The sequence below is a fragment of the Bidens hawaiensis genome, unplaced genomic scaffold (genome assembly GCF_021521415.1).
Source record: "Bidens hawaiensis isolate Kalapana, Puna unplaced genomic scaffold, B.hawaiensis_p1.1 tig00012646_1, whole genome shotgun sequence".
NCBI lineage: Eukaryota > Viridiplantae > Streptophyta > Magnoliopsida > Asterales > Asteraceae > Bidens > Bidens hawaiensis.
In genome coordinates, this window is record NW_027492046.1 from 537,844 (window position 1) to 560,538 (window position 22,695).

General features: G+C 37.9%; 1 protein-coding gene, 1 long non-coding RNA gene and 1 pseudogene across 2 annotated transcripts; 1 reads left to right on the plus strand and 2 right to left on the minus strand.

Moving 5' to 3' along the window:
* Positions 1-7,030: 7,030 nt before the first annotated feature.
* Positions 7,031-7,372, plus strand: LOC143541751 (auxin-responsive protein SAUR78 pseudogene; annotated as a pseudogene).
* A 6,066-nt stretch (positions 7,373-13,438) lies between these two features.
* On the minus strand, positions 13,439-15,743 carry LOC143541787 (sucrose synthase-like). The gene is made up of 5 exons (XM_077034518.1): positions 14,884-15,743; positions 14,593-14,817; positions 13,956-14,519; positions 13,722-13,860; positions 13,439-13,631 (listed from the first exon to the last, which is right to left on the minus strand). The coding sequence occupies exons 1-5, from the start codon at positions 15,741-15,743 to the stop codon at positions 13,599-13,601; spliced, it is 1,821 nt and encodes a 606-aa protein (XP_076890633.1). The 3' UTR covers positions 13,439-13,598.
* A 4,218-nt stretch (positions 15,744-19,961) lies between these two features.
* On the minus strand, positions 19,962-20,383 carry LOC143541775 (uncharacterized). Its single transcript, XR_013136806.1, has 3 exons — positions 20,230-20,383; positions 20,083-20,139; positions 19,962-20,013 (listed from the first exon to the last, which is right to left on the minus strand). It is a non-coding gene; the product is annotated as an uncharacterized LOC143541775 (long non-coding RNA).
* Between the last annotated feature and the right edge of the window lie 2,312 nt (positions 20,384-22,695).

A 22,695-nucleotide genomic window follows, 5' to 3' on the forward strand; every position in this document is an offset into this window, starting at 1 on the left:
ATAACCAGTGGGTCGGTTAATGAATTTTTAAAAACCGTCAAATACGGATCGGTTTTGGTTAGAAATAATTCAAAACCTCTATAACCGAACCGACCCATTTATTTAACCAACAATATGTTTGGGATTAAGTGATTAAATTCCGCCAAACATATTGTTGGATTATATAATTTTAAAGTTTTTGTTTCAACATTTGTTATTAAATTAAATTGAGTTTCATTGTTCGATTATATATCATTCTTTTTAAGGATTCAAAGATAACTCTAGTAAATAGTAATAAGATCACACTATCTCTTCTCACATCCCAATTCACAACCCTTACAATCACCCCCACAGCAATCTTAATCCATCTTTCAATCAATTTATTTTTAATATTAAACTAAATTATTTTTAAATTAAAAACATAATATAACATTAAAATAAAAAAAAATAGTTTTTTAAATAAATAAATTAAGTGTTGTTTTTTATATAAAGCTAAGGAAAAAAATATAATTTAATCTAGATAGTTTTTTTAATATTTAATCACCCTTCAAAATTATTTTTTTGTTAAGATATAAATTACTGAAACTTTTTTAAAATTTAATCGATCTCCAAATAAAGCTATCTAAATGAAATGTGAGGGGCTAGAAAACAATCGACATATTAAGAAAAAGCCCTAAAAGAACGTCGTCTTCATCTTCAACCACTGTCGCCACCATCGCCCATCATAGCCACTGATCCACCGTGCTCTGCCACCATCAATCACCACAGCCACCATGCCAGACATGTTTTTTAGATAAAAAATAAGAAGGAAAAAGAAAAAATAATTGGCAAGGAGAGTGGCATGTACTCGCAACGCCGGGATGATTTTTTCAGTACCGTTGGTCACGGGACGGTGCTCCCGATCCTCCCATACGGTACCTCCTAGGGGGTCCTGAGCCCCACTCCATCCACTAAAACTCAACAAATTTATACATCTTAATCTCTCATTCTTGCATTTATAGTTGAATTGTAGATCAAAAGACAACCAAGAGAGGAACTTAAAAGCTTTCATGTTTTTACTTGCAAATTCTTGTATTAAGGTGATCATTACCTTAGTGAGACCAATACACCAATTTAATTTATACATCTTGATCTCTCTCATTCTTCCATTTAATAAAGTAGATCAAAAGACAATAAAGAGAGGAACTTAAAAGTTTTTATGTTTTTACTTGCAAATTCTTGTATTCCATCTTTAAATTTAAAAAGAATTTACTAAAAACTAACTTCAACCCATCCATTATTTGTTTATCCCAACCCTAAATTATAAAAAGTTGCTATACCAGTTTTTTATATATAAAAAGTTACTATTCACCACTCTTTAAATTTGTGTGAGTGTATGAAAACAAGAAATATGATAAAATAATTGTTTGTGAGTAAGATGAAGATAAAGATGGTGGATGGGTTGTGGGAAATTTTTAAAAATGGGTATTGTAAGGCCAAAAATATGACTTGCGATATCAAAGTATGAAACCCGTTATATATTTACGATCAAGTTAATAATTAAAGTGAGCTAGAATTTCGGGCACGAGACGAGAACTTCGACGCACGTGCTTAGCTTCAACGGGGGAGAAAGATCTTCTAGAATGTACTTGTTTTAGCTATAAATAGGGTCATGTAGTCATATGTATGTGTGTGTTTTGCAGTGTGTAAACAACCACCCAAGGGGAGCTCATCTTGGGTGGGATCGGTTCATTTAATATTATGAATCTTTTGTTACCGGTTACGGAGTTGTTCAATATTATTTTTATATATTTGTTCGATCGTTTGTTTATACCGCACCCGTCTCGAGCACTTATCAAGAACAAAGCCCTTTGTTATCGGATCTGGTTTCAGGACCTACAATTGGTATCAAAGCGGGTCGAATCTTATCATTCAACTTTGTTCTTGATAATCGGGTTCTATTTCCGCTATTACTAGAACCGAGATGTTAATTTCATTGATACTTGGAAATAAAGTGTGAAGATTTGGGGAAATAAAGGTGCTCGATGTTTGTCTCTTTGTGGATCTGGATTCACTGCCGGTTAAAGGTTTGATTTAGAGTTTTATGAAGTTTTTATGAATCGTGTATTAAAAAAAAAGAAAAATTGAACAGACGGTATTTGTGTCTGTGGAGCTTGAAGAATGTAAGCTCCATCCATAATAATCAAATCATTGGTTCATTCTCGTGCTATGTTACATCATGCTGTTAAATCATTGGTTATGTCACAAACACTAGAGTGAGAGTCTGGAAGGAGAGATGGTCGGCTACCACCTCCGGTTACAGTGATGGTCTTCGTGAAGGAAGTGGTTATGGCGGAGGTCACCGGTGGCTGGTGATGATGACGACACTTGATGTTGTTGACCGGATTTTTTTTTGTAAGGGTGGCCGGAAATGGGTGTCAGAACTCCGGCGAGTTTCAACTGTTCGGTCACACTTTACTGTAACGATGGTTGATAATGGTAGTTGTTGTTGATTAGTACGTGGATCTGTGGAAGGAGGAGGAGGCGGCGCTGTGGTGGTCGGAAATGGTTGCCAGAAAAATGTCTTTCCGGCAAGTTGATATATGAGGGGGCAGCAACATAATAAGTTTGCAGCTAGGGTTTGTGACATATACATGCTGGGCTTTATTAGTGTGGATCTGGGCTGAATTTTAAATTGTAGGCTAGAGTGTATTGTAAGTTTGGGCCAGATTATTTTATTATGGAACAGATGCTTGTAAGTTAAATTTTGGGTTCAAGATGTTTAAATTATTTTTGTTGCTGATGTTCGGGGTTGACCAAACTGAAGAAAGTCAAATTTGTTCGGGTTTCGTCATTATTGGACAGTGTTCAGAGCATATTATTTATATGTTATTTTCAAGGCGTTCGAGAATTGGATCCAGAAAACGTGGGCTACGAGCATCCGAGATGCTTATTAAGGTGATAATTTTTGAAAAAGTTGGATTTAATAGGGAATTAAATTGTTTAAGTTCTCACCCTGAAAATGTGGGATACGAGTATCTGGGATACTTATTTATTAAGGGTGAGTTACTTAAATAATTTAATTCTCGGAAATAATAAGCGTTGCCATTTGATCGCTGTCCCCGGTATTTCGTCAAGCTCTTCTAAACCTATATTGCTTAAGATCCGAGAGGGATAAAGAAGCAAGAATGTCTTCATGAATGAATTATGTGGATCATACCTTGAGGGGGTGATTGAAGAAGTTTCGGTCATCGGGTTGATTTGCGAAAATGAGAGACACGGTTCAACGATGTTTTGAGATCACAAGTCAAGGGGGTGATTGTAAGGCCAAAAATGTGACTTGCGATATCAAAGTATGAAACCCGTTATATATTTACAGTCAAGTTAATAATTAAAGTAGGCTAGAATTTCGGACACGAGATGAGAACTTCGACGCACGCGCTTAGCTTCAACGGGGGAGAAAGATCTTCTAGAATGTATTTGTTTTAGCTATAAATAGGGTCTTGTAGTCATATGTATGTGTGTGTTTTGTAGTGTGTAAACAACCACCCAAGGGGAGCTCACCTTGGGTGGGATCGGTTCGTTTAATGTTATGAATCTTTTGTTACGGTTACGGAGTTGTTCAATATTATCTTTATATATTTGCTCGATCGTTTGTTTATACCGCACCCGTCTCGAGCACTTATCAAGAACAAAGCCCTTCGTTGTCGGATCCGGTTTCGAGACCTACAAGTATCAAATTTTAAATAGTATGAATTTTAGTTAAATTATAGGGTAAAAATGATGGATGGAATGTGATGGATGGAATGTGAATGCTCTGTGAGACCAATACACCAATTTAAGGTGATAATTACCTTGTTTAGCATGGCGTTTGTAAGGTATCACCACCTATACCACTAGTGAGACGTTTGTATGCCGGTGGACGGTGGTCTCTGCCATTTAGGGAGACGGTTAGTGAAGCATGTTGCTTACATGGAGGATCAAAGGAAAAGAGCATTCCATAATCTAACAAATAATTATGAAAATTTTTATGAAATTCGTTCGCCCTTTATTTTCTACATAAGCCTAAAAGAAACATTCGATTTAATAAAAAATAGTCTGTATTTATAGCAATGGATAAATAGAACATTTTAAAATCATTGTTATGAAACAAGACGAGTATAAACTATTGCTGAAACTTGGAAGTGATGCTTAGTTTAATTCATAGTTAAACATCTTGTTTAATAAAGTGTGGCTTCTCTAGAGTGGGTTACATGAGAGAGTTACTTCTCCGGAGTAGTAGAGTATTACGTGATGAATGATACGTGTAAGAATTTGTGTACTACGGATGAAGTGTTTGTTTTTCTAATTCTTTTACTACATTTGAGACTCTACTCCTGATAAAAGGTTCACTATAGGGAATAAACTTCAAGAGGTGTTTTATACTTCTTGAAAGATAGTTTGTTAGTGTCCAACAACAAGCAGTTAGGATATATAAGGGCTTGTCATAGACGTGGTACTTAGTTCGTTCAATTTGATTTCATTCATGATCGTTTTCATTCTCGTCTCTTTCATTTCTTTCATATTTAATAAAAATGTGTTAACCCTAACTCAATTTGGGATTTCATCGTGAATCGATCTAGTTCATAAGTTGTGTTGAGTTTGCGTTCTTCGATGTTAAATCGATACAATTCTGCTAATTCATTAACAACTATCATAGAGTTTGTGTTTATTGATGGAATTGTGTAATTATATTTTAAAATTATGTTTTAGAAAGTATATAATGCAACCATAAAATGTTTAGTGTGCAATCGTATAATAGAAAAGCATGTATTCCGTTCACTTTTTGAGAATATATATTTGTTTGTAAACAAGCACAGGCATCTTCTTGGCTTATTTGTTATTTGTTTGGTAGTGGTCGTTTCTTTGATTAACAAACGGTATCATATGGTGGAGGAAGAAGACAAACTAAACGACTTATATTTATCCCTCGCACATGGCTGTCGCTTTCCAATCCTATTGATGCATGAACCTTATAAATAAATATCAAACCCCCTTACCTTACATAGCCCTAAATTTATTGTCTTTCTTAATTAAAAAAAAAAGGAATAAATATATCTTAATAATCTTAACCCGACGTATTGGCTGATAATTATCAATACTTAAACTTGAAACTAATGATAATTATAACTTTCAATTTGTTAACAATAACAATCCATGTAGCATAAATATAAATGTCATAGATTTATACTTAATTTTTATATTAATTACTTGATGTCTTTCACAATAATGATTTTGAACGATAAGGAGAAACGTACTAGCAACATCAAGCATTAACCAAATGTAAATTGAGTGTAAAATATATAGCAAATATGCTATTGGGATTACTCTTTGCAACAAAACTGACAATTAGAATTATCATTAGCCAAACTGTAAGTATGAATTGTTATTGGTCAATATATGATAGTTTGGATTATTAAAATCAAAATATTAGAAATAAATCATATGTTGGTTATTGTTCATTATATCTTTTGAGTTATTGACCCACCCGTTACCCTCCTTTGCATTCCAGTTGGTCCAAATACGAGTCAATAGTTTGTAGCAAGTGAAATCCACTAGATAAAACGGAGTGGGACATTTGCACAATAAATACTAGGCAAATTAGAGTTATGGTGTCTAGTCTAACTCCAGTGAGTTGAGCAGCGATTACTAATGGGAAGAGAAAGAGAAGTATAACGAGAGTTGTAGGGTTACAAGAAGATATGCAACCAGTTGATTTGACTTATTTGAGTTTAACAGGCTGTAAACGGTTTAGAAGCTTTTACCTGATATTGATCACAGCTGTGGAAGAATCTTTGATAGGGAGCTCCACCATTAATCTCTCTTTACACATATATCAGCTGTACTATTGTGATCCATGTGTGAAGTTGAATCGGGAATTGGATTGGATTGGATTGAATTATATAATGGAAGTGTATAGATAGAGATGGGGGATGTCTATAACTGTCAAAGCTTAAACAGATCGAGGGACAATTACATATATGTTCTCATCTTCTAATCTTCTTGACACATACCAAAATTTAATAGATAAAAGTGAATGGCAGTAAGGATAAAAGACAAGAAGCCAAGCAATTTTTTGTATAAATGACACTCATTGAAATTCAATTCTTTAAATAACATATATTCCAGAAGTTGCAATACTGTAAATAAACAAAAATTATAAGTTAGTCTAACAATAAAAATATAGATATCATGTCTCTTTACTTATAAAGCATCTCCTAATTAGAGGCATTTTCAAACAACTTAAAATAATTAGTACTATGTATATTGGGATTTTAAAGTTAAAATCAATTTCTTGTGTTTAAGTGAAGTGAACCTATTGCTTTCCCTTTCTTTATTAAAAAAAAGAAAAAAAAATAAAAGACAAAAATGTGAAGAACTTGGGGTTTTCATCTCCTATTAGAATTTAAAAGAGGCCCAGGGAGAATATCTTATCTTAATCTTAATCTCTCTCCATTTTCGTTAAAGATTCCAATCATTTACTAAATCCCAAGCCTGATTTGTGATTTTAATCAGACTTGAAATATAATGCCTCTCTCTCTCTCTTTAGGTTTCAATCATTTACTAAATCCTAAGCCTGATTTTAATCATACTTGAAGTATAATGTGTCTCTCTTATTTTAAGGTTTCAGTCATTTACTAAATCACAAGAAGGAACCAAAAAAATATAACATGCTCTATAATATTTATGAAAAAAGCTAGGGAGGTTTTTATGATTGTGAAGAGACAACCAACAATTATGCCCCAACAGCCAAAAACTAGCTACGTACAGTATATTAATCAACAACTAATAGACACCAGACCAGACCAGACCAAATCTCAAATGGGTATGTCCTCCAACTTGTCAGTATCAGCAACCTGCCAGCCATAACAACAATGTGCATGGCCCCACCACCCCAAACATGCTGTTTTCTTCTACCCTACTTACACATACATATATATAATGGCAAGCATACAACCCTATTCTCTCATACATTCCTTCCCACTTGCTCATCATTTTAATACTCATCTTCATCTCATCCATATATATTAATATGGCTAGAGGTAAGCTAACAAAGCTTAAATCAGTGCTCAAGATATGGCACTCCTTCAGTAAGCCTAGCAGAAGTAGCAATAGCAGCAGTAGTGCTATTGCGGCCGACTACCATAACCCTGATCATTGCCATGCGGTCTATGTTGGCAAGTCGAGACGCCGCTACTATATAAGCTTAGAGCTTGCGGAGCACCCGGTGTTCCAGGAGCTGCTAGAACGTTCTGGTGACAGGGACACGGTGGATTGCGAGGTGGTTCTCTTCGAACACCTCTTATGGATGCTTGAAAACGCGGTCCCTCAACAGGACTCTTTAGAAGAGCTCGTGGACTTGTATGCTTGCTAGCTAATTCATTTATTATTTGTTGCTGGCCTTGTTTTCAAATTCTCATACTATACTATATATAATACTCTTCTGTAAACCCTAGCTAATTGTATTTGTAAGCTGCTAGTGCTTCCTATTTGTGGATGTATGGTGTACACTTCGTAGATTTACAGCCATTAATATCCAATTCAAAAGAGATTGCTTATAGAGTTTACTTTTGGTGTCCACTTCAGATACAAGTAAATTGTTTTGAGGGATTAAACATATATATATAATTGTATCTCCAACACTTTAATTTGCTTTCTTGGTTGAGATTTCACAATCCATAGTGGTTCCACAATAAGAGATAATACATATGCAATTAATGTTTAGTTGACACATGCTGTATACACATGTATTAGTCACATGGTTTTTGTGTGTGCTCTCTTGTCTTGTTTGGGAATAAAATGATTAGGTTTGTAGGTCAATGGCTTTTAACAATAATTGATTTTGCTTAAAGAACAAGATATGTCTAATATTACTTTTGTGGCATGTGTCATTTTCTTGTATTTGTTTTCGTATTGTAAACCGGTCCATTTTGTTTTTCGTATCTTTGGATATTAATAAATTAATGTAATCATGTTTCATACATGTCATTTTATTCTAAAGTCTTTAATAGTGTTTAAAATGCTTATTTTGTACTCAAAACGACTTAAAACAAACTACATAGATTAAATTGCCAAAAAACAAAGTTTGGCCGAGAACCCCCACCTCACGTAGCGCGTAGGGCTGGCCTCAGCCCACTGCGTAGCTGGCCTACAGTTTGTTTCAGCAAAATTAGTTTTTTAACGTTTTTGGTTCGTTTAAGCTCGTTTAAGGGCCGAACTCGTGTTGTAACCATCCAAACCAACAAAGACTTAACCCATAATTATTCTAGAACTCTCCAAACATGTTTTTATCCCTGTTAATAATTTATTTAATTTAAAACTTATTTTTAAATAAAGTATCAAAGTGTATTGGTTTATCCACCGGACAAAGCTTTTACCCAATCCTTCGAACCCTAATCTTTCCTCATAAATACCCATCCAATCTCAGTCATTTCCCCTTCTCGTCTTCATCTTTCTCACTCAAATTGTTTGAACTTGCAAGTTGTTATAGTTAGTTTTGCTTAAGTTTGACTTTAAAAGTCAACGGAATCGATTCTTGCATTTCAATCCTTTTCGGGTATATGTTTTTTATATTTTCAGTTGTTCTAAGTTATTTTATGTTGAGAAAACCATTTTCATCTTTATTTAAGGCTTGTGGGCATTCAAACACATATTTATGCATTTTAGGCCCGTTTGGATCGTTTTCAGGAAGTTCACTCGCGTAACTTTATTGTTTGAGTTTAGGTTTGGAAAATTTACTTTGTTTTAGTTCTATGGTGACATGTGGTAACCATCCTTGGTTTCATACCGAGTCAAGGATCGAACCAAAACCGAACACTCGTTTAAACACTTTAATTAACTTTTAAGCAACCATGTTGCATGAAACATTCTAGATATGAGTTTTCCTTTATATTTTAGTTCTATGGTGTTTGAAATGTGGTAACCATCCTCGGTTTCATACCGAGTCAAGAACCAAATACTCGTTTAAGCACTTTAATTTACTTTTAGCTAACATGCTGTATCAAACACTTTAGATATGAGTTGTTCTTTATATTTTAGTTATTATAAGGTTGTTATGGAAGTTTAGAACAAATCTTGGCTTGAATCCAAGTTTCGGGTAAAAACCGGGTAAAACAGAACACTTGTTTTAACAAGGTAGTCAATGTTCAAACCACCAAAAGTTCAACATATCTTTTTAGTTATGTTTTACTTTATATTTCTCATATTACTTAATAGTTTGGAAGTGTTGGAACAAATCTTGGTTTAAACCAAGTTTCGGGTAAAAATAGAGTAAAAGTCGAACTGCTCGTCTTAATGAGCTAGTCACCGTTCAAACCACAAAAAATCTTTCCTAACCTTTTTAACTTATGTTTCACTTTAAATTATTTATATTTCAAAGATTATGGTATGTCGGAACCAAACTTGGTATTATACTAAGACCGGGCCGACTTACACTCGATTAAAACCGAGTTTGAGACTTTAATTAATAAAATTCTCAAACTTGTTTAAGCTACTGATTTTATTGAAGTAATTCATATATTTAAATAGTTTGGTAAGTTGGATTAGGATTTGGTGCTTTATCAAGTCTCGAACCGACTAAACCGAACAAATCTTTAAAAGTTGGATCTTGATTCTTACATTAGTGGAATCGTGCACACCAGCACTAAAATCCCGAAAACCCAAGCCTTGTTTTTATGAACTAGTTTATCATTTATATTCCATCTTCAAGACTAAATATTAACTCAAGTCTTCCAAATTTAGGACACTGATGCTAGACTGTCGTTATCTAGTCAAAACCAATTAAATCAGTGTCCTAATCACCTTAAGCTATTTAGGGTAAGTAGGGTGTCGAACCACGAGGAGTATGTGGTCAGTGTAATGTGAAACTGGTTCTTAACATTATGAAGTAGTTCAATTTAAAGTGCTGATCACACTAGCAAATGAATTTGTTTTACGATAAACAAACAAACAAACAATTATCAAGCAATTACTAAGAGCAAATTACACCCGGGGTTCAAGTAAGTAAATAAACAACCATCTCATGTTCAATTAACATATTAACTATCAATGATCAACTCAAATGGACTAACTAGATAAACCTTAGGCATCCACGCTCGCTAACACACGGCACTGGTTATCAAACGGTTCCTGCCAGTGTGACTCAACTAAGGGCAAGCGTATGCTTCATCACATTAAAACTAGTCAAAACAACCCTATAAGCAATTATCATAGCAACTGGCAAACTAATCGTTCTGATCGATATAAACCTAAATTGACTGAATGCACAATAATACCAGACATCAATACATGAGAAATACTGTTAAATACAATACTCTACATCCCGGGTATTTTTCGGAGGGTCTAGCCTCTCATGGTCATCATATGATCTTCAAGTCTTGATTCGGGATGATGAAACATGGATTTTGTAGTGATTGGAGGTGTTTTGGATCTCCCAAAATGGCCAAAGTTCGTCCCCAAAACGGGTGGAATGATGTTCTTTACGATCTAGGGTTTTATGGCTTATATAGCAGATGGACCCATGCTTTAAAACTGAATTTCGCGACCCAGCGTAAGCTACTCTGACCCCTGGCGTAGCTTACTTTGGGTGAAAATCCTTACTCTGAAATCTAACTGCCTTACTCTGAAATCTGACTGCCTTACTCTGACCTAATTTGGCATCGGAGTAGGCTACTCTGATCCCAGAGTAGCTTACTCTGGGAGCTGAATTTCAACCAATTTGTTTCTCTTTGTTTCCAACACTTGTATAACGGCTCCGATCTTCCCGAGACTTCATTTCATGCTCGTGTAGGTCCAAATTAAGTGCGTTAAGTACTTGTGACCTGAAACACAATAAACACGTATGAAGTACCAAAGTTCCTACTTTAAACGAATAAAACAACTACATTAACGAACTAATATATGTACAAATAAACCAAACATCAGACACGTACGTTGAACCGTTGAGCTCGTTTTCTTGAAGTTTTATTCTAAGTAATTCTTCATCAACGTCTCTTTTTCTAAGTGAGTAATTTCATCCCCGTTTTCGCTTTTATACTTTGGGGGTAGCTTTCTTACTCAAACAAAATGATTTAAGACTTGGATCTTCAAACCGCAAACTCTAGTTTATGTGTTATTTAGAATAATTGCTCGATTGTGTGTTATGTACCTCATATGACTAATTGCTAAGTGTTTATTGTTTTTTGTTGGTTGGTCTTATCCTCATCCTCAATAAGTATGATCATACGTTTCTCCTTATAACTTGGTAGTTTTACCTATTAGAAAGGAGCCTTACCGCAATTGTCGTTATTATTTATGGTTTCACATAAGAGTTATGGATTTTGACTCATATTATATATACTAGTAATATAGCTCGCACTTCGCAGCGAGGTCGTATGAACGTGTTGGAGAAGACGTATTATTATCATTTTTTATTTTTATCTCGATTTCATTCTTGCAAGATAGAAATTACAAATAATCAAGATAGAAATAACTAAACCATTTCATATATAGATTTTAGACTCTTACAAACCTTGTAACCTGCAAACGGAAGTTATAATCTTCCCCACCTAACAACCACACTGCTACCAGATGTAGTGTTTGCTTTCTAGTTGTAGTTGCAACAGACACAACACGGTCATACATGCACTGAATCTCTTCCTTGTACTCTGTTAATGATTTGTCTAGTAACCCTTGGTGTTTACTTAACCATATCCCCCCACTTTTCAGCTTGCAACTCGGGTGGGTCATGGTTCAACCTCGACATCAATTCTTTGTTTAGTCTGCTTTGAGTTTCCCTGGCCTGCTATATTTAGCAAAGCCATGACCGTTGAACTTGTTGAGAACTCGTACTGACATGGCGACGTATGAGACCAAAATAGTGTTTCAGTTTTTTTTTTTTTCGTTTAGGCTCGCGAATGTACTCAAACTCGATAAGTGAATCTCGGGCACGTTGATGACCGTGTCGTACCGATCATGCAAAAACCTAATTTACCTATAGACAGGGTAAGTCAGGTATCGAATCCAGAAGAGCATGTTGTCAAGGCCATCCGTTTGGTTGTTTATTTAATTATAAAGAAACATTTTTTAAGTTTTGTCGAGTGCTGATCACACTAGCAGGTTTTGTTTGGAAGCAACAAACACTTAAACGAGTTTAACAATTAACGATAACAGAATCACACGTATGGTTCAAGCATGCAACACGGCCAAAGAACATAGATGGACGATATCTTATTAGGGTTCGTAAAATAGAACATATAGGTCAAAACCCTTTTTTTCACGTTTTTATGTCCATGGCGTATCGCGACGGACATATACACGTTGCATAGCGAAACGCGGTCAAAGAAAACCATATATTCAGATTCCTTTCGTCGAGAAACCCGGTCGTAACGAATATTTTAGCCCAAGATATGCTCGTTTTACTTTTTGGTTGTTTTTGATAGGGAAACGCGGTCAAAGAAAACCACATATTCAGATTCCTTTCGTCGAGAAACCCGGTCGTAACGAATATTTTAGCCCAAGATATGCTCGTTTTACTTTTTGGTTGTTTTTTATCAACCCATCTTGTTCGGTCCAACCCAACCCAAGCATTATTAAAAGCAAATGATTTGAGTCATTTGACCCATAACATGATCCAATCAATACTTACTATTTATGTAAGGTATGAACCCAATATGATGGACGATTGATGTGATTTGAATTTTGATTGGTTGGATATATGACTTTTTATATATGCCTGTTCAAAAAACATGTATTTGAGTTTGATAATACTTACCGTGATGTAATTTTTAGATGGTTGGATTTTATTGGATTGAACAATATAAAAAACACCGATTTTTATATGGTAATTCATTATGACTCATTCAATATTATTCAAATGAAAACAAGACACAATACAATGATCTCACACCCATGTATAGCTTAGATCAAGTTTCACTTGCTTTTTCATTTCAGATTATCAGTTCCAACCAGATTTGAATTAAGGACATCCATCCATCACATATGTTTTTGTATTATCCAGGGTGGGTTCTATTTTATTTTATCTTGATAGATGTTATGTAAAAGGATAGATTAATTACTACAAATAGAGTTCTTAAATTGTATATCTACATGTCCTGAAAGGTGCTTGGAAATGTAAAAAGCAGAGATTATTAAATTTCAAGTTGGGAGGAATTGAAGTAAATAATAATTGCAAACTTCAAATTGCAATTAATTTGAAGGCAAAAGCTACTATTACGAAGAAAACTTTATATAAGAAAAGATAGGCATAGTGGCTCTAATATTCTAAATGAGAGGTTCTTGTTGTACTAAGGAATCAGGTGAAACCTGGTTAGTACTTGGCCACCAAATAGTAGGATTTCATCTATTATGTATATGTATATGTTTATGTGTGTGTTAAACAGAGAATAGTTACTAGAAACAACAACATTCATAAGAAATTCTAATTTGGGCCAATGCAGGAGTCAATCACACAAATGGCTGGCAATGAAAGGGAAATTGAACACACAAATACACAATCAAAATCAAAACCAAAAGCCTTTCAAAATGCTCTCTTCTCTTCTCTTGTGCTCCACTTTATTATATTTATGTTATCATGTGGATCACCCAGCCCCTCCTCCTTTTGCCTACTCATCAACAGCCAAAGGAACAGATTCCGCCTTCAAACACACAAATCACCATGCTTAATTAACTATACTAATACTGCATATTATTGATAATCAAATTAAATATATTTGGGGCCTGCTTACCATTTTACGGTACTTGAGAGCATAGAACATTTCGAGATAACGACGGATCTCAAGCCTGTCAAGCTTTGACACATGCTTCCAGAATCCGTAAACTCCGGCCAATGTCAGCAACCTGTCCGAGTAGATCTGCCATGTGTATCTACAAAACAAACAAATACATGTTTTTATGTTTATGTTTATGTTTATGTTTATGTTTACGTTTACTTGCTTAGGTTTAATCGCTTGCTTGCTTACTTCTCCTGGATACGCTGCAGGCCACCCTTGGAAATGGTCTCCCAGTACGAAGGATCTTGTTTGGTCTTCTCAAAGAAATTGACAAGCAACTCGGTGACCTGGTCCCCATGATACGGGTCGATATGGAACCCAGATTTCCCATGAACAATGATCTCAGCAGGGCCCCCGTGAAGTGTTGCAAACGTGGGCAGCCCACAGGTCATGGCCTCCACCACCGTCAGCCCGAATGCCTCATAAAACGCAGGCTGAATAAACGCTCCCCTCGTGTCTGCAATCACACGATACAACTCCCCGTTCCTCACTCTGTTCATCTGGGAAGATATCCATCTGAACTGGCCGTTGAGCTTGTAGTTCTCGATCAGCTCGTGCATCTTCTTCATCTGCGCCTGCTCTTCAAGGTCTTTAGACTCCTTCCTTCTGTCACCACCCACCACAACAAGGTTCACCAGCTCACGAAGCCGGTCATTCTTGGAGTACCACTCCACCAGTCCTGTTAGGTTCTTCACATTGTCGAGTCTGGCCATGGTGAACAGAATCGGCTTACTCTTGTCTTTCAACACACATCTGCATCACGTTCCATTCTATTCTGTTAGCATGACCACATGTTTGAATCAGAAAATGAATCCAACTAACTTACAGGTGTTCTTCATTCTCAACAGAACTGAAGAGAAGCTCATCGATTTCAGGGTGGAGGGCTGTGAGCCTCTTGTCTTTCTCGGTGTAAGAGTAGTAGATCCCCATATCAGCACCAGGGGATACAATATTGAACTTGGGGTCAAAAACATCAATCCCATGGACCACCCTGTACAGTCCAGGCATTGTGAAGGCGGTATGGGACTCGTACTGTCCAACTGTGTCCTTGCTGAAAACAACAACATATGTCAACACATGTTAAGCAGTAGCAATTTGAAAAGTATGTATGTATTACCTTCCAGCAATCTCTTGGAAAGTACTGGTGATGATGAAGTCGGTATGGTTCATTGCAATAAGATCAGCTGTGAACTGAGAAGAGAAATGATACTTGTTGTCAAAGTTCTTCCAGTAGATATCAGAATCAGGGTACTTGGTTTTCTCCAGGGCATGAGCAATGGTGCATTGAGTCACACCCAACTTGTGAGCCAGCAAAGAGGCAACCAGATTGCCCTCACTGTAGTTACCGATGATCAAATCTGGTTTTGCCTGCAGCTCTGCGGTAACTTCCTTAGCAACATCCTCGGTGAAGGTCTCAATGTATGGCCACACCTCAAAGCGAGAGATCCATTTGCGAAGAATTCCCTTTTCGGTTCTAAAGGGGACTCGGAGGATGTGAGAGTGCTCTGCTCCAAACACTTTCTCAAGACGCTGCCCGCAGGTGGTGCCTACAGCATCAGGGAGGAGCCTTGTGACAATGAGGATGCGAGGAACGATATCAAGGCCTTGCTCCTTTATCCTCCTCAGCATCTCCTTCTCCAAGGCGGGAACCTGATCCAGAATGTAAACCACCTGGCCACCGGTGTCCGGGTACCCCAACACGTTCTCCTGGGCGAAGTAGCCATGGGGAGAAAGGATGACGACGTTGAACACCATGGGGATTCTTCCAAGGAACTTCTCGAGCGTGCAGGCGTCAGGGGCCTCCAGGAGGTCCAGCAGCATCTGGATCATCTCCGTGACGCCCTCGGCTTTGTTGCCCCAGCCTCTCTCCAAGCCGATCTCTTGGAACTTATGCTCGAACTCAGAGTATGGAGTGGATGCGTCCAGCGTAGACAGGTACTCGGAGGCCTTCCTCAGCACCGATTGGAGAGCATTCATGAAGAAACACTAATCGACCCCGGGCAGATTACGGATAATCTGGGGGTTAAATAGATGTTTCCCACGAGGGTTGTGTCCGGCAAGATGGTTATTCTTCCGATGACCTGCAAAACAGACACCGTGAGCTCGTCACTGAGAAGGGGGGGGGGTACCTCCTTGTGACCACCCTCCGGCGTGAGAATCAGACTAGATTGCTCTTGAATATAAGTGTATATTAAGAGAAATGACTAGAGCAGATATCAGATAATATATGGAGATATAAGATGATGATACCGTTCCAAGGTGTTGGAGTATTTATAGCCGAAGGTAGGTTTCCAAGCAGGTACAGCCGGCTAAATAGTATTCCTGTTTTACCAACTGTGGGCTACGCACGTGCCATGCTGATGGTTGGTGGGTAGGCAGCGGCTGATAGTGACCAGGCCGGCTGTGTACTATTCCTTTTCCACCAACTGCAGGCTATGGACGTGCCCCGACAGGGGTTGGTGAGTAGGCAGCGGCTGATAGTGACTTTAAGTACTAGAGCGTGCTGCCCGTCGTACTGTTGTCAGTGAGCTGTCGCAGCTTTGGTCAGATCTTTTGTCCATACCTTGGCAGGTACAGTACAAAAGATCCTCCAGTATCGTATGGACTGGCTCATTTGGGCGGGAGTATTCCCGACTTTTGGCGGGAGTGTTCCCGGCTTGCTCATTCCTTCTTCAGGTGACATTATTGAATTATTTTGAGAGTTAGTGCCTTGTGCGTGTAGCCTTGCTGTGCGGGTAGCCTTCCCTGATGGCTAGTATCCGTAGCTGCGAGAACAGGCGGAGTACGTCGACCATTGGGAGGCGTTTCCTGCGGGAGCAGCTTGCGTACTGCGCGTAAGGACGTCGCGTCTCTGAGCATGGTGGGTCCTGCGGATCCAGTTGGTCTTTGCGCAGACGTCCCTCCTAAGGTGAGTCTTGCGGGTCCAACCGCGGAGACGTCCCTCTTTGAGGTGAGTCTTGCGGGTCCGACTGCGCAGACGTCTCTGAGGTGAGTCTTACGGGTCCAACTGGGCTCTGCTGGGACCTACCTCTTCAAGTCCCCCCAGTCCAATGTTCTTCTCATGAATTGTTAATGAGGTGAACTTTTGGACTTAAGCAAAGGGGTTTTGAAAAGGGTTTAGTTTTAAGGTTCTCCGCGGGGATTCTTCCCGCGGGTTTCCTAATGTCACGTGCAGAATTTCCCACTGTTCTGCTTGATCTTTGGGTATGATTCGGGTAGGTGTGTAACCTCCTCGCAAGTCAGGAGCGTTGAGTTTCACTTGTGTGGATTCTCCACGGGGTTTTGGTAGTTTTAAACATAGTGATCAATTATGTTAAACAACCAATTCCATCTTGGAGCTTCCAACAATCTAGTTCTCAACGTTCCCGCTATGCGGGGATGTTATATCCCTTTCCGCAAGCATGGCCCAGAAGATCCTTCTTGGTTTCAATTCCCTACGGAGTGCTAAGTATGTGAAGGGTTTCGCCTTAACACTGTACCCGCACTCGTCTTATAGTTACTTTACTTCCAAGGTATTCCTGGCTTCAATTCCCTGCGGGTGCTAAGTATGTGAAGGGTTTTGCCTTGACACTGTACCCGCACCCGTCTTATAGTTACTTGGTTGCCGAGGTATACTTGGCTTCAATTACCTGCGGGTGCTAAGTATGTGAAGGGTTTTGCCTTGACACTGTACCCGCACCCGTCTTATAGTTACTTGGTTTCCAAGGTAAGGGGTATAGTCCCGCTTACTTTTGAATCTTTTTGAAATTCGAAGAGTTGGTGAAAGGATAAGAACAGTCTAACCGTTGAAGGGACGTCAGCGTGGTCTGACGGTTTCTTCTGACAGTTTCAGGACGTGCATGAAGTTATGGCGACGTGACAGTATATGGTCATTCCAGACGCTTTTTCAGGCGCGTGGGCGCTAGTTTTCGGGCGCGTGGCCGCGAAGTTTACGGCGCGCGTCCTGTCGACAGTTGTTGTCAGCTTGCTTTTTCCACGTGTCATAGTTTCATTGCACCTGCGTTTTCCTCTCTCTTCCGCATTAAATTCATCGCATTCATTGCGATGAGTATATAAAGGGAGGAGAGGATGCATCTCAACTCACAGTTTCACTTCTCTCTTCTTCTGCTAAACGATTTCCGGCGAATACTCTAACTTTTCTGTCGAGCATTCTCCTGAAATCGTTCTTCTTTACATCTAAAACATGTCTTCTACTCATGATCCTGAGGTTACTGTCGAGGAGTCCGATGTATACCTCGAGAATCCTTCGTCCACGTCGGACAAGGATGACAAGAGTACTGCTGGTGAGTGCCAGTGTGCTCTTTCCGTCGACGCCTATCAGTACATGGTCAGGAAGTTCATGCTCGAGCCTTTCGAGCCTGAGTTTCCTGGGCCTCATCAGACGGTGTACGATGCCCCCAAATGCAAGATAGGGGTATATGATGCGTTCTTCGTCTATGGGAATCTCAGGTTCCCATTGACGAAGTTTGTATACCGTGTTTTGGAAAGACACGGTGTGCACCTGACGGAGGTACATCCAATGGCGATCGCCAAGATCCGTCATTTTTAATGGGTGTGCCTCATTCTTGGTGTGGAGCCCCACGTCGACCGCCCGATGACCTTCTACTCCTGGAGGTGCATCCAAGGCTGGTACACCTTGGTCACCCGGATCAAGGGTTTGAAGATCTGTGCTACCGAGCGCAGTCTTCGGTCTTGGAAGCGGGAGTTCTTCTACATCTCTGCCCGTGTCGTCCCCATAGCGATGACATTCAAGAACGGGAGAGCACTTCCGAGCCTTCACGCCTCCAACTACCAGGAGGCGGAATGGTTTTCCAAGATTTCCCGGATCCAGACTCCGGTTTACCGCTTTGCGGAGTCCGGGATGGTTATGCTCGGGATGAGCCGGGTGTGGAAGGATGCTGGGGCGGAGGCGCCACAGATTCCCATTGTCCTCGAATACGGTTTGAACTCTATCCCGTACGGTATGCTTCATATCTTTTTGCTGATTTAGGGTTTTTCTTCTAACTGTTTCTGTCTATTTTCAGAGGGAAACAACTTGCAATCTCTTCTGCAGCCGCGGGAGAGCGGTGGTCCCGCTCGGATGGGTACTCGTGCTCTTGATGAGAACGAGTTGCCCATCCTTGAGCAAACTGCGGATCGGTTTGTGGAGGTCTACCCGCCGTGCCACGAGATACTGAGCGCCACGCGGCCAGGTAAAAGATTATTTAACCCTCGCCCTCTCAATGCTCAAACCTCTGCTGGAATTCCTCTAATTTTGTCATCTTCTGATGAGGAATCCGCAGATGGTCCTTTCTTCGCGAGGAAGAAGGCTGCTGGCGGGAAAGGCAAGGCGAAGGTTGCCTTGGATCAGTATAGAAATGTAAATAACATCAATAGACAACATACATAAAGTTGAAGTCTAATTAAGCTGCTGAATATACAAAACTATTATTATAAAGCATCAAGTATGCATCCAACATACTTCTAGTTTGGCAGTGCTTGCTAGAGGGTGCTAATACACATAATCTATCCAAAAACAAACTACTTGTTTAAAGTATAAGTGCCAGAGAGACAAATTAAATATAGTTTAATGAATAGAGGAAGAAAGAAAGTGTTAGACTTAGCTTTAATCAAGAAATCTATGCAATTTAGAAGTCAAAACAGGTCAAATATAAAGTCAAACTGCTGTAAATTAACCAGATTTAGGATCCGCCATTTCACAATAGATACACGTCTATTAGTTAGTTAGTTAAAAATGATTATTTCATCATCATTTTCAAAGGTCAAAGGTATAATACCCACCCATTGTACCAAGTTATCAACAATATTAGTGTCTGTTTCTTTTGTCATGGTGTCTCAAGTCCCTACACGCAACCACATGTTATGTGCATGCTCATCTTGTTCATACTAATCCTATAACCGAATAATCGATCCGGGCAACAGAAAGATTTGAACAAACCTCGATAAATATGTCTGAATGTCCATGTTTGGTTATGTAAATCTCTAGCTACAAGTTCCTGAGCTGGAGGTTGCATAGAGAAATCCTATAAAAACATGTGCAGGGTGAAATCTTAATAAATTGAAAGCACAATCATATGACTGTTGTTTGACATACCAAAGGTGGGAAAATCTTCTTAGCCGCTCGACGTGGTACAGAAAATCCACCATGAGTGCTTGTGTCACTAGCCGTAAGAGTTTTACAGAAGAACTCTGCAGGCTGTTTGCTTTGCTGACCCATATCAGACATGAGTAATGCTTCCTGGTCATACTGCACAATTCCACTACTTTAATGTCAAGAATCAACATAAACATATTTAGAAGCATCCAGCTGACTTACTTTATTTACATGTTGAAGAGTCATTTGGGCATAGACTTCATCAGTTTCAGCATCAGCCTAACCCAAAGCAACAATCAATGATGTCGAAACAACAAGTATTATTATTGCGTAACATAAGATAAGGGGAATGAATGAATGAATGACTACATGCAAGACGACATTATGAAGCATGCAGATGAGCTTAGAAGGAAGATTGGGATAGTTTGGGATGTTTTGTGTATCTTTCTTCATGGATACTGCAACCTTAAACAGAATAAATTACCAGGCAGTTGAATATTCTCGATCATGTGTGGAAGAAAGAAAGTAAAGACTTACTTGCTCGCTGTGACCTTGCGGAAAGTAAACCACAAGACTTCCTACAGGGGGCAAAGAGACTAAAGGCCCAGCACAAGCATGCCACAAATCTGAATGCATTACTTTGTAATTATTTGATATTCCTTAACACAAAAACCCAAAAACAACACATAACAATGTGTATCAATATCTAAATCACTTACAAAAACTAATACTGTTATAAATAAATATATATATATATATATATATATATATATGATGGGTGGGTTTCTGGCAGCTAAGCTAAGTGAAAGCATAAATGCAAATGATATGTAATGGCCATGACGAGGACCCACCCGGCCACAAATATGTAAATTCGTAGCAGTCATGGACTGGACTTATTGCCCAGAAAGAAAGAATGATCCTTCCTTCCTGATTTTAACCCTCCCTCTAATCAAATTGAAATGAAATAAACATATTATACCGGATAACAACGTACCATTTGACTCTGCTTTCATTTTCAAAACACCATGCATAAAGAAAACTTCACTCATGGATTGCCGGTGAAAGAAAGAAAGAAAGAAAGCCGGGAAGCTTAAGGTGGATGTCGGTTTAAACTTGTAAAATATTAATTATATATTATAATTATGACCGTGGTGCCTGGCGTAGGAATTGAATCTCCCAAACCAAACAACTCTCTGCCTGCCTTTATAACTTACTTTACTTGTCCTCCTTTTCCCTTTATTTTTCCTTATTATTATTATTATTATTATTATTATTATTAACCCTTTCATTCCCTTCAAAAGGAAATCTTTTGTTCTAGCTATTAATTTACTTTTATAACTATTCTAAATATTAAATAAAACTATGTATGTGTGTGTATTAAACCTTTGCTCACATACTAAGGAGCAGTGACTTAAGTTCGATGGTAACAATGCTCACTCTACTTGGTAACTCTCTGATGAATTTTCCATTAATACAGTTATAACTGTCATAATCTTTCACAAAGGATTGCACTATATGAGAATTAAAAGGTTATAAACCTATGTATGTGTGTATTATTTTTTATTATTATTACTGTAGGTTAATGTATATTTGAATCTAAAATATCACTTTAAATTAGCAATAATTATAATTTGAATGGGTGACCATATGAGGGTTGGAGCATAAGAGTGCAATCTTATGATTGCTATTTCAATATATAGATCTTTTAATGTTATATTTAAATTCAATTATAACTACGTACTTTGCCAACATATAACTCTTTACTTGGAATTAATTTTGTATTCACATCATAATCATAATCATAATCATAATCATAATTAACCAATATATCTAAGTGGTTTTTAGATATTCAGATAGTTATCCTATTTAGGGTTGAATCGATCGGACATATCACATATGTCTCCATCTCCCCACGCATCTCCACTCATGAGTCATGACCCACAACAATCACGAATGAATGCATCACATCCCATCTCATGACATTCCATAATAGCTATTATGCATGTGTCACACTTTTTACTCTTTAACACATCTATTATGTACATATATATATTACATGTAAAATTAAACCTAATCCACCAATAATATTAGTAATAGACGGTGATATACTAATTGAAAACAAGAAATAAATCATATGGTGTTGATCGCGCAAGATTAAAAAAAATATATGATGTGATACTCTTGTAATTCAGTGAAACGGTATGTGCAAATCAACTCTTGAAAACATAAAAATGATACAAAATGGTAAAAGTTTAGTGAATATATTGGTGATTACACTACATGTACTGAGTATACTTTGGTGTGTGCATTATGTTAATCACATGCACTGCGCATGTCACTAGTGATACTATTACTTTAGTTGTATTGAGATCTCGTTTGAATTTGATTTTCATTAGAAGCAAACGATGTTTTAATTGTGATACCTTATTTGGACATATGCATTTACCCCTATGTGTCACAAATTAAATAATATGAATTGGAAAAAAGTATAACTGATACTCCAGATTTAACCCGGTAGATGTGAAATCAACAAACGTTAAGGGATGCATGAAATTCTCTCAAGCACAACACCTCACCTGACTAAACAATAAATATTATCCCTTTATATATATTATTATTATATTATATATATAACATTCACGTCCTAATTATTCAGCCACATGGGAATCAAAATCATTTCATATAATCACTTTCTTTTACTCCTAGATTATAATAATAACCAACCAGTTATTTATAATTTTGGTTCTGTCGACAGAAGAAAAATAAAATGTAAAATTTGAAAGAAAAAAAAAAATTCCAAAGTATTAGATTAGAATTATTGGGTTGTGGAGCCTG

What these genes read in the sequence shown, in the direction of transcription:
- LOC143541787 (XM_077034518.1), bottom strand. Translation starts at nt 15,743, where the DNA reads ATGAATGCTCTCCAATCGGTGCTGAGGAAGGCCTCCGAGTACCTGTCT. An exon ending in CTGCAGCGTATCCAGGAGAA is followed by an intron (nt 13,861 to 13,955) that starts GTAAGCAAGCAA and finishes TTTGTTTTGTAG; the next exon opens with ATACACATGGCAGATCTACT. An exon ending in CTCTCAAGTACCGTAAAATG is followed by an intron (nt 13,632 to 13,721) that starts GTAAGCAGGCCC and finishes GTGTGTTTGAAG; the next exon opens with GCGGAATCTGTTCCTTTGGC.